The sequence below is a fragment of the Atractosteus spatula genome, chromosome 7 (assembly GCF_055471065.1).
Source record: "Atractosteus spatula isolate fAtrSpa1 chromosome 7, fAtrSpa1.hap1, whole genome shotgun sequence".
Lineage (NCBI taxonomy): Eukaryota > Metazoa > Chordata > Actinopteri > Semionotiformes > Lepisosteidae > Atractosteus > Atractosteus spatula.
Window position 1 is genome coordinate 49321095 of NC_142712.1, and position 12531 is coordinate 49333625.

A 12531-nucleotide genomic window follows, 5' to 3' on the forward strand; every position below is an offset into this window, starting at 1 on the left:
CACTGAACTTAAGCAGATGTGAGCCTGGCTAGTACCTGGATGGGAGACCTCAGGAAAAACTAAGGTTGCTGCTGGATAGGATATTAGTGGGACCAGTAGGGGGATCTATGTGGGTCCTAATGCCCCCAGTATAGTGTTGGGAACACTATACTGTAAAAAGGCACTGTCTTTAAAAATCACAGGGTGTTTATTGAAAAGAGTAGGGGTGTTACCCCAGCATCCTGGCCAAATTTCCCATTGGCCTTTACCAATCATCCCCATTGATGAATTGGCTTCCCCCTCTCTGCTCTCCTCCCCACGGATAGCTGTTATGTGGTGAGGTGGGGGCTGCACACTGGGGTGGTGGAGGGGAGTCCCCATTACCTGTAAAGCTCTTTGAGTGGAGTGATCAGAATGGCACTACTGTATATAAGTGTAAGCAATTATTATTAATAAGTTTTGTTATTAAGATTGCAGAGCCAGGGTAGCTGCTAGCTGTTGTACTTTTTGTCTCCTCAGATCCACATGAAGACGATGCCAGCAGCGATGTTCAGACTCTTAACTGGCCAGGAGACTCCCATGTACATCTAGAAGGAAGGCAGAGACTCTTTCACAAAGGAATCGGTACAGAGGCCGTGTTCGGGCCAGACTCGGAGAGCCGGGAGAGCGATAAGTAACCAGAATGCTACAGCCTCCTGCCTTCAACTAACACACTTTCTAGCCATGTGGGCTCCAGGAGGGCAGATCGCTCGCTACCCTTGTTTAGGCACTAACTCCATAAAAACATCTCAGTATTTTACAAACCTAACTTTTAACTACAACGCTCATCAGTGCTGTGACATGGATGTTGTTTGTGCTGTCTGTGTTTCGGATGTGCGTTTACATGGAGCAGGTGTGTGAGTGGGTTGGTTTGTTTTTTTACGCGCATATAAATGTTTACACGGTACTGTATGTACGTTTTTTTTTTATACATATATATGTACATAATTTTTGCATTAGTGATAGTGGGATTCATCAAGAAGGCAGGTGTGTCCTGTAAATACTGACTGATTACCAGCAGGTTTTAACCCAGGGAATGTAAAAGCCAATTTATTTGACCTCCCATTGTGGAAGTGGGAGAGATCTAAAGACACTGAAACCTAAACTGTCTCCAGTTCTCAAATCTTCAGCTCAGCTTCTCCCTTAAGAATCCCACAGTAAGAATCTGTAGATGCTCAGTGTAGCAGTAGTGAGCTTCGGCACTATGAAATAATTGCTGTTCATCTGAAACGTGGCTGTATGGAGGTAAAGTTAACATGATGTGTCTGCATGTGCCTTCATTTATCGTCAGCAAGGAAAGGTCTAAATTTAAAAAGCAGCACAGGTGTTACTCACAGATTGGTTCTGCTGTAGTTTGGATTTTTGTCTGCAGAAATAAAAGAATCAGTGCAGTCCTAAGGGATTGACTTCTTCTGCCCATGTCCTGCAGTTTTAGGATCTATTTAGTTGTCCCTAAAATCAGGATATGAAGGCATAGCATCAATGACTTTTTTAAGTTCTCTTTTAAACTGACAACCTTGCAGTTCTGTACTATAACCTTTTTCAAATGAACTGTAACAGCTGGGACTGTGCCACACATACCAGACAGGGTAAGAAAGGTAGTGTCCCAAACTTTTTTTTTTTAAATACACTTGTAAAGAGTGAAGTGCCACTAGTGGCAGAACCTTAAACCAAAATTAATGTAAAAAAGCTTAGTTTCAGTGAATAAAGACATGACACTTACTGTGTTTTGTAAAATGTATGACTTCAGCTCCCTGTTTTCACGTTTCCTACTGAGAAACTGGAAGTTTTGTTTGAGTGGTGTTGTGAATGTAGTGTGTCCTAGAGCTGTATCCATAACCATCAGCAGTATTGGAATGTTTGTACATAATGCATACTGTTAAGTATTGTGCCCACTAGGGGATATCTGGTAGTCATGCTAAAACATTTTTGTTTTTTCCTTCATGTTGGGCCACACCCCTTTGGAAAAAAAAATAAACACACTGTGACTGAAGAAGCCTTACCACTGAGTAATGCTTTAAAAATTTACTGTACTAAAAATAAAAATAAAAACTACCTGTTGCATGCCAATAGAGTCCAGTCATTCTGGGGGAAAATAACAAACCCGTTAAGCACCATGGCTCTTGTTTTCAGCGACACAGTGGTCATTCAAGTTGCGTGCATGAAGGCTGTAGCTCTTGTAAATCCTGCAAAGGGCCAGAAACATGCAATTGTGTGGCTTCCTACTGTAAAACTTGTTTTCCAGACAAATGCATAATTCTGTTTTCCAACTCTGGAGCAGCCGTGCCCCTCGATGGGTATGATTTTAACTGCTATGCAGGGATTTGGGGGGGTTAAGGGTCACGTTTCACTCGAGTCACTATTTGTACATTATTATGGGAACCCAGAGAATATTATGCACAATGAACAGTATGTGGTTGTCTTGGAAAATCTGTAAGTGCAAAAACACCACCAAGGGGAAAAAAAAATGTTTCGCAAGCTGTATCATTCCTTCAGGATTCCTACTTCAGCTGGAAAAAAAACGAAGAAAGGCATCTTACTCACAATCACATGACCCCCCCGTGATTAAAAATTCATACTTGTTTTATTGTAACACTGATAAGAATTGAAACACACTGAGGTAAGTTAAATAACCCAACTTTTTAAGTTGTAGACATTTTCTGCCCGTTGGCTTGTTCTGGTGTCCTCTAATCCTTACAGCACACGAGAGCAGTTTCCGGCACAAATGAGCCACAGCTGCACAAACTCGGGCAGATTCACAGTTTTGTAGAAAGTCGTCTTTTTTTTTTAAGACATCCCTTCGTCTTGACCGAACAGTTAACAGTTAGAACTGGATTCGATTTTAAGCACGTCTTACATACTGTACGAAAAGAGCCCCTGAAGGAAGACATTCATACTTGTCCTCTGTGGTCTGTCTCTTGGTGTCTGCGCTTTTCCTTGTCAGAGGGGGGGGGGGTCCCTCCCCCCGCCTTGCTTGGCACGTTGTCTGGAAGGCAGTGTGGGGTGGGTGCCCACTGGTGTCAGAGGATGGTCTCCCGGGACACCCCGATCAGGCTGTGGGGGCGCTCCTGGAGCGAGGCGCTCGGCGCCCGGGACCGGCGCAGCGAGGAGGAGGGTGAGCTCAGCGCGCCACAGCTCTGCAGGTGCAGGTCCTCCTGGAGCCTCTTCCGCGGGCGGCGCAGGGCCTGCTGGGTCTTGGTCATCACCTGGGAGGGCAGACAACCGACAGCGGGCGCAAGTCAGCTCTCTCCACGCAGGCTGGTCCTTTGCAGTCAGGCTCTGACTCGGGGGTTTTCAGCCCTACTCCAGCTCACGCACCCTGTTGACTCCTGGCCCAGCTTGTTCTTAATGTGCCTGAACCCTTAGCTGGGCTAATGATTAGTTTGAATTTCAACCCCAGCACCCCTGTGTTCTTAAGCTCCTGCTGGGGGTTGTCTTTTATCTATTGCATTTCTATGTAACTTAAAATCTCCACCTTTGAAACTGAAAGAAAAGCTTCCAAAGGCTGCAGCCAGCCAAGACGCTTGCTGGCTCAGTTCAGGAACTGGTTCAGCTGGAGCGAAGTCTCGCACGCCTGCTTCGGGACTGAGAACACCTGCTCTAAATTACAGCGAGGGCCTCCAAAGAATTGCTTGCAAAACTGAATCTCTAAACTTTCTATACCACAGAAATTCAAAAGTTAAATCATCTCCATATTTATGAAAAACGCAGATGGAAAATGTACCAAACAAATTGCATTTACATAACTGCTTATAAAAATAAGTGCACTTTCATAGCTAATGATAAGCTGAAAAGGGTTTACTTATGAAATTCTGTAATAGGGGACAGTGCTAGAGGATGTAAAGTTTTCAATAAATATTTAATGCATCTATGAATAGTTTATCACCTTTCCTTAGTTTTGGTGCTGGACCTACTGTATAAAAGACCTGTTCCAGTCCTGGAGACTGGAGTTGTATACCCCTGTGGAAGAAAACACTCAGCTTTACCTTTTCAGGTGGATTGTTCAATTCCATGTTTTGGTGGTGCGCCTTACAATACCTTTACAAAAATGTAAAAACTCTCCTTTACAGCTGTCTCTCATCTGTACATCTGGAACTGTACTATCCGCTCTGCTTTTAAAATGATTAAACATTTAATTAGCATGAAGTGGCCAGATGCCAGGATTTTAAAAAAGGATCAGCTGAAATGTAATACAGAATGTACCGTCGAAGTGGGAGTAGGGGGGGGGGGGGTTGATAAATCTTGTCATGGAGAAAACTAGGCTTCGTCTGTAACTTTGTAATACAGCATGGAAGGACAGCTTCAGTTTTCAGGAACTGGGGTCCCTGTTACTACCGGCTGCAGCATGGCTGGATGGCTTGTTCCCAACTCCTTCCTCACCCCTTTGTAAAGAAGAGTCTCCTTTTCCTAATTGTAAACGCACTTCCCTGTCGCTTCTCGGGCAGTCCAGTGGGACGACTGTTGTCGCGCCTTTGATGATTTTGGGGTTTTTTTTTATCTATTCTCTTTGCTCAAGACTGAAAAGATTGAGTTTTTTTAAAGGCTGTCGGAGTAGGGCACTCTTTTATATGCCGGAAGATATCTGGTCTCGTGTATGTGGACTGATTCCAGGGCAGAGATGTCTTTTTTTCTAATGCAGTGACCAAAACTGTACACAAATATTCGGAACTAAATCCAGCTAGTGCATAATTGAGTGTCTACCTTTTTAACGCTTCCCTGCGGTGGCTAGAAGATGAAAATGATGTCGACATAGACAGCTCAATCTTTTCATTGGATATGTTCTTCACACTCATTTTTTTCCCCTTCATTATTATATTTTTATATACTATATACTGTAACATATATTTAATTTTCTGCTAGCTGCATATAATATATAACACTTTATACTTAACTAGTACAGACATTAAGCTTAATTAGTATAGTAATTATACCTGAGCATATGCTAGCCTATTGCTGTGAATTAGGGAGAGCAGTGGGTCCCAATAACGATCCCTGTGGAACCAGACTATTTGCTGCACACAAATATGACCAGTCTTTTCTTTATCCATACTCTGTTCAGTACTGGGTTCTTTCCAGTAACTTCAGTCCAAACAAAAGTGTTCTTCCTATCTGAATAAAAACGAATACTCTCTGTCTCTCAAGGGCTGAGGCTGCCGATCCTGTAGAATTAGTGGTGACGCAGGCTAATGGCGTAGGTCTCAGGCTTGCGTGCGGTCCCATCCCCTACCTGATCGATGACGCTGGCGCTGAAGATGGCCTCCTCCATGTGCCGCTCATCTGACTTGATGACGTACTTGATGCTGCTGACCACATGTTGCACCTCTGGAGGTAGATTGCAGCTGGAGTGCTCCAGGAATTTGGCCACCAGTATTTTGGTGTCTTTGTAAGTCTTAAGGTCCACCAAGGAGTGCGGCCGCTCTTTGGAAACAGCCTGCAGGGCTCTGGGTTTCAGCCTGATGTCCACTTTGCTGCGGTCCCTTGGCCTTCCGGACTGAGGCATGTGTCTGACCGAGCCTTGGTATGACACCACAACTTCAGTGTGTTCTGGAAAGGCAGCTGAAAATAGTCAAGATTATCGATATTCATATTTCAAATAATTAATGTTCTACAATTTTGTGATAGGTTCTGTGTAAGAATTTTGATGCCATGAAGGATCATAAACTGCAGAAGCTAAAAGCTTTAACTGCTGTTTTACAGTTTAGATTGACAATGTTTCTGGGAGGTGACATGATTTCTTCATCAATTTATTAAAAGGACAGTGGGCTTACCCTTTTCAACCAGATTTATTAACAGTATAATGTGATTTATGTGAAAGGTTTGCACCCCTATTTTATTAAATACTGTAGATTGAGATCAGGTTTAAAATCAGAAAGAAACGCAAGTGGTTGAGTTAATGAAAAAGGTACTAATTCTTTAACTGTGCAACCACCCATCCCTACTCTATTACAGTGTTCTATTTTTATTATATTCTATAATTAAATTACAGTATTCTATGTTGTATTTTTAGTCAGGTGCATATGATGTGCAGTGAATTGTCCCCCATCTGTAATGCGAGGTGTACCAGGAATACCAGGAAAGAACATTATGACATCAGAAATGTTACAGACTAGAGGCCATTTGGACCGTGTAGTTTGGTATCAGATGCAACAACGTGGCTGGGTCGCTTTCTCCATACTCCCACAACCATTTGTGTATAAAAAAAAACGCCTCCTGTTGTCAGTTTTGAAAAAACACTTCCCTCTAGTAGCCCTCTAGTGTGTACTTCATTGTTCATTTGAAGAAGTCAACTGGGGTGAATTTGTCAGTGTCTTTGAGGATCCTGAAAACTTCAATCCTGTCCTCTCATAGTCTGTTCAAGACTAAGAAAATTCAGTTATTTTAGCCTTGGACCGCCAAGAGAGAACATGGTACTGTATATTTATCAGATCAGACTAAATGGCTCAGTACAAACTGTACAAATAAACACTCATCTGTGACCCTGTCGATGTTCTTTGCTTCTCAGTATTCCCACAGAGCCAGAAAAAATATTTTAATAAAAGACATCCAGTTTACAGTGATGTCCATAAGAAGATGTAGTGATTTCCCATGAGCAGAACAGCTCATTCAAGTTCATTAAAAACGCCTCCACAGCAATCAGGCTCTGGTGTGAAGTAATTAATATGGGTCAGATATTTCTATGTCTAGCATTGCCCTTTTGTAATAAACTGGGGTTTAGCCTCACCTCTGGGAACTAATGAAAAGAGCACTCTTCTTGATCAAAGTCTTAGTTGAAGAAACATTCAAATGTTATTATTAGAATAAAATGATAATACTATGTTTTTGATACTATGAAATTTCTACCTATGGGTAGAAAGAATCCTAAAAATATTCTGCATGTAAGTTTATTCAGGTTAGTTGTAGATAATACTGGTCCCGAAGTACAAGGCTAACCAAGCATTCACTCTGTGTATAGCAGGAAATGTTGAAATTTAGGCCAACTTCCTTTCCATTTAAATTATGTAAATGCTATTCTTTTTTCCATTTCAGTATATGAGTGCTGACACTGATTTAAATGATTGCAACATTACTATAAGCCTGTGCCTCCTGCATAAGGAAACAACATGCAAGCGTGCTCAGTGGTCTTCCTGAGTCTGAGAGGCACAGTAAACAGAACTAATGAGTACCTGGCTCAGGTGAGGTCTGGGGGGAGTCGTCAGGATTATAGGCAGCTGAGCAGCCACAGCTGTCACCTACGGATGGAAGACATTGTAATTAATAAAAATTCAGAATGGGCCCTGTCCTTATCGCTTTATGGTTCAGTTCCTTAGGTAAGACAAAGGAGCGAGTGTACAAGTTGAATCCTCCTGGTACAAGTTTAAAAATATGTGGGTGAAACATGCTGAATGACTGAAATGTGACGACTCAATAGAATGTTACCTTGGTTTCATATCTAGTCAATAAATGAACACAAATGGTGTATTACTTCATGCGATATTACAAATAAGGAATAAGGAATTACAAGGAACTGTAGTTTTCCGTATTCAACGAGGGAAGGCTAAAGTCAAATCCTCGAGAGTAACAGGAATGCACTGGTTTCCACTGCACCCCCAATTTGAAATATTGAATCAAACTAATTACTTACATAAGAAGCCAAGGCCCCTGTTTTGTTTTTTTGAAGCGGGTGGGGGTGGGTGATTGAGAAATGTTAACCGAGAAACGGGCAAAACGGTAGCCCTCATGGACTCGACCTGCTCATCCCTGTGTCAAACCCGTAAACCGGTCGGCTGAAACGAAACTGCGGAGAGAAAAGGCAATTACTTCCGGAGAGGGATGTGCAGGAGACGGGGTCGCTGGTGGAGCGGGCGATCCTGGAGAGCCGGTACCTCTTGCCGTGTCTGGGCGGCCGGGGCTTGTCCAGGCCGGCTGCGTGGGAGGTGCCCGAGCTGGACTGGGGCTGCGAGACCGAGGAGGAGGAGGAGGGGGACCACACGCTGAAGCACAGCTTCTTCTGCCGGGGCGGCGGGGAGGGCGAGGAGGCAGCCGCCGTCTCCCGCCTGGGGGCCCCGGCCTCCCCCTCCAGCCCGCTGTTGTTCTCGGAGGACCAGTCTGGCGAGCGGTCCCGCGCGCGGCACCTGTCCGGGGAGGAGCTCCGGGACCGGCTCCGTGGGGGGCGGGGGTCGCCGCGCGCGCTGTGCTCCAGGCTGGTGCAGCTGCCGTCCGTGGCGGCCGTGCGGATGGTGCTGTACGGGGAGAAGTCGGCCGACCGCAGGGAGCCCTGCACTTCCAGGGAGCACAGGTCCTCCGAAGAGCAGCTGTGGTCCGGGATATCGGCCACCTCAGACACCATCAGGGACGCGCTGTCTACCGAGGCTACAGGACACACAACCAGCGTTCACTGCACTGCACTGCATTCCCCCAGCTGTCTTTATTCAAACCAATCAGAGCCAATTAACTCAAAGGTCAATTAGTTTCCCACTCTGTGACTTAAGTAAAGGCCTGATTAAAGCCCTGCAGTGATGGTATTTAAGGCCCAGGCTGGCCAACTCAAGTGACAGGATGACAGAATGATTTGTTTTCTATAATCCACACCTTCATATACTCATACGCATCTCCGATATTCAGAGCATGCTTCTGCTGTGTACTGTATTTGTATTTATTCTCATTTTTTTTTCAGTTCAATATCCATGGGTGAAGCAAGATCCATTTATCAGACAAAGTTCAAGAGAAACCCCTGTACACTGCTTGCTTCCAGGGGCATTTAATTTCAAATTTTAATGTGCTAAGATGTCATTTAAAATAACAGAGTTAACTAACATAACACTTCATTTAAAAATAGCTGGCTTGAGTTATTAGCTTCGTCACCCTAACTACAAATACTAAACCTACCAACTGTGAGGAATTCCATGGCTCCAGTACCAAAATGTACTTATTCCTCACCTTGTGTGCTGAAGCCAGCGGTGGTGTTTCTCTCACACAGGCTGGATTCGGTGGCCTGCTGCTCCAGACTGGTGGTCACCTTCACAGCGACAGAACAAAACCCGCAGTGAGAATCCTGTGGTCATGGTTTTGCTGTCGCTGCTTGCCGTAGCACACCAGACAATAGCCTCGCAGCTGGGAAATGTGCTGCTGCTCTGATGCTAGCACTGCCTGAGCAGGCAACGGGCGGCGTGGCAGTGTGGACGCGTTCGAAACCTCAGCTGTAACAAATATCTGCTTCGTCACTGTCCTGCATTAGGAGGGCGATGTGGGGTAGCAATGACACCAGCATCAGGGTAAACCATATCTGAGTGTGGGATTATATCGTGCATGTTTAATCAACTCGTGCGTGCTCTTCTGGAAGGCAGACTGATTCCCTAACTGTTCAGGACAGCCATCGGTCATTTCCTTCATCTACCATATGGATGGTGCGATGATGTAATATTACTCAAACCCTTTCATTTGGCGAGCATGAACTTACAGCCTGGAGCCGTTTTGTTGGCAGGGTGCCATGCGATAAAAATAAGCATTACAAGCCACTGTTCTCCGTACTGATTGCAATAATAATTCCCTCTCGTCACACTCCTCAAGCACAGAGGCACGGATGAAGACAAATCAGTGCTCTGTGCCAGGGGTATTGATTGGGGGGGTGCGATTATGCTATCCATCTTAAATCAGCCCTGTGCATGTTATTCTGCAAAGCAGACGCATGAATCTTTTAAGACTGGCAGACTGCTTTTTCAATACTGTATGCACAGCATCATGATGAGAAGGCTGCCTGTTCAAACTTTAAATGAAGCACAGTGCAATTAGTCCTCTTAACAAGGGCTCTTTCTTCAATTAAATGCGTTAACACCGCTTTCTTCTAGAAAAAGTTTTTCCTTAGCAGACTCCCTCTTAAAATCCCACATTCCAAAGCACTTTGAATCACTTTTTTACTTCGTATCAAGTTCCCGTTCCTTGGTCCTACCGCAATTCTGAACAATGATAGAGGTCATGGCTTAAAATCGTCTGATTCCTTCCGCCCGAGCCCCGGTCAAGCAGGCTGACAGGGCGAGGGAACACCCCTGTCTGGGGTGAAGCTGGCCTGCCTATCATCAGAGTGCTGGTATGAATGTAATGCTCTGTCCTGTAGGAAAGCCCGGGCCCAGAATTGAATTTTCTTTTTTGTGAAGGTGAACAAAAACGCCAAAAGGCAATACTTTGGAGTTCAGAAGGCCGGAGAATTGAATTTATAAAGAGCTGCACTTCACAAAAAAAATCTTTTGAAAAATCCCGCAACAGCACATGCCAGCGAAAATCTGATATAAAAAGGTAAGAGCATAAAAAACATTTGTAAGCTGAGGGTTTAATGTAAGCAGCCTTGCATGTTTTTATTCTGCCAATCGATTTTCTCATGAGTTTGGACACAGCTCACAGATGTTAGAAGCATAATTTAAATGCCATAAGAATCAAAAGGTAATTAAGTCAATACATACAAAATTTGCTAATAGAAATCCAAAATTTCCACAGGGTAAAAAAACAGTGGAAAAATGATTCTTGGATAACGATGCCAGCTCAGTATCAAATTCTGCCATTAGGATCATTGTTCATACTTAAAAGCAGCTGCTTTCAGCTGAGCAATGGTCTCTTGCTGAAATCTGAATCTGTCTAGTTTCTCGAATTTATTACCAAACGCAGAAGTGAAGAGTCACTTGTGGATAATATGTCACTCTCACTTATTACCGCACCTTATTAAAGGCCGCAGTCCTTCAGAGCAGCAATCAGTAATTCACTTTCAGCACTGATCCCTGACGAAATTAAAAGATCAAAGACTCGACACAGGAGCTCTCCCTCCTCATGCAAAATGCTAAGGCGTTGCTGCTCAGCGCATCTGGAACTGCGTGCCCCTCCCTTGCTCCTGTCAGGCAGCTTCTGTAATCTCCCAAATGCGGCTCTGTTTGCACATTTCATCTTGTAAACTCCGACCTGCGGAGCTCTCACGCAGAGGAACATGCTTTTATAATGAGCGGAACATTCCAAACTCTCTGAAGCCTGCTGCTCTGCGGGCTCTCGGCGCTTGGACCGCTGCCACGCCAGGTGACTCTGACGCAGGGGACGAGCGCTGCCCGCTTCGTCCAGCGCAGGCCAAGGGTGTCTAGACTGCTTTCTTGTGTCAGCAGATTGAACTGATTTCATTTTGGCGACAGAGTCAGCATTCCACTGGGGTGAAGGGTGTTTGTTTTTTTTCTTATACAGAAGGACTGATGGGTTGGCCCCGAGCTAGATCAAGTGTTCCCGAATCAAATAGTACACTGTACCAGAGCTACGTTACCGAAGACTGCATTAAGGTCAAACTGGACCACGTTATTGGGGTGGCTGAGGAGCATAAAAAACTAAGTTTATGGTTCGCCATAATGTAACAATATAAAGACAATCAAACCGTGGTGTTTTGATAGTTTCCAAAATTGAATTTCATCAGGGACATGCCGATGGCCTGATCTCAGACTAAAGAGAATGGTCTGTGCAGCATATCAGAAATTTCAGTGAAAGGCCACTAAAACAGTACAGAAAACTAAAAATATCTAGTAAAAATAAATATCTGTGCCCTGTAGCCTCTTACACTTACATACTGTATATATCAATAATCCACAAAGAAACATAACAGACTGAAAGAGCAGCACCTGTCTGTGAGCTTTCTCTGGTTCAGTCTTATATTGGACATGACATTTAGGCCACTGGTACATTTCAGCTCTTTATCTGCTTACTCTCCAGGCAGCAAAATCAAGACGTCAAGAAGACAGGCCTCCTGAGAAAGGCACTTCGGCTGAGCTCACCTGGCTGGCCGGTGTCTGCCCCACCACGGCCTCATATGGTGGGGGCAGTTCGGAGGGGTAAAGGGTCCCGGGACTATTGATAGGCATGCCGTAGATGGCACTGAATGGGGAGTGAGGGAAGTCCAGGTGCAGGCCCCTGGGGAGCAGAAGGCATGCAAAAACACAGGTGAGCAGGATGACTGGAGCTCTCTGCCACATTCAGGCAGGTGCCGTGAGTCCGACATTCCCCTGGCCGAACCAAGGCTTTGAACAAGCCTCTTTCAGCTTTGAATAAATTCACCATTTCTCCTGCTTTGGTACAGGACCTTGAAGAGACCAGCAGCAAAAAAAAAAAAAACTTGTTGAGTAATGTGCCACCCCTGATGCAGCTGATTAACCTGCACTTGTAGACGCAGGTCTGTTCTGTGCAGAGGAATATTTCTGATGGATTATCTGGAACTGAGGTGCCACTTTGTATTATTTTTATAGTGACTGCGTTGCACTTGGTGCTGAAAGAAAAAAAGTACAGTACTCCATAGAGATCTATTCGTCAATATACAATTCATAATGCTGAAAAGTCCAGCCGTAGAATAAAAAATCTCCGTGAAGCTGCAACATCTGTTCTACTACAGTATATGAAAGTCGTGCACATTCATGAAACTCAGAAAGCATTAAAGAGCTTTTTACAGGCTAGCTCACCAGACCCTAATGCTGCAGGCTGAGAGCAGCATTTTTTTCTCAAGGCCATTTGATTGACCTATCA

General features: G+C 44.5%; 2 protein-coding genes across 3 annotated transcripts in view; one reads left to right on the forward strand and one right to left on the reverse strand.

The window, feature by feature from the left end:
- The window catches only part of LOC148831296 (amyloid-beta A4 precursor protein-binding family A member 2-like), a 90457-nt gene extending 88369 nt beyond the window's left edge, over positions 1–2088 (forward strand). For both annotated transcript variants that reach the window (XM_088920054.1, XM_088920055.1), the window contains one exon: positions 499–2088. In XM_088920054.1, the coding sequence (XP_088776180.1) occupies positions 499–570 (72 nt within the window). In that variant the 3' untranslated portion in view covers positions 571–2088. The remainder of the gene's footprint in view (positions 1–498) is intronic.
- A 497-nt stretch (positions 2089–2585) lies between these two features.
- entrep2 (endosomal transmembrane epsin interactor 2) overlaps positions 2586–12531 on the reverse strand; it is a 145313-nt gene continuing 135367 nt past the window's right edge. The window contains exons 7-12 of the mRNA XM_088920057.1: positions 11790–11925; positions 8935–9013; positions 7816–8367; positions 7182–7247; positions 5246–5574; positions 2586–3224 (exon numbers count right to left, since the gene is read on the reverse strand). Coding sequence (XP_088776183.1) covers positions 3039–3224; positions 5246–5574; positions 7182–7247; positions 7816–8367; positions 8935–9013; positions 11790–11925 — 1348 coding nt within the window. The 3' untranslated portion in view covers positions 2586–3038. The remainder of the gene's footprint in view (positions 3225–5245; positions 5575–7181; positions 7248–7815; positions 8368–8934; positions 9014–11789; positions 11926–12531) is intronic.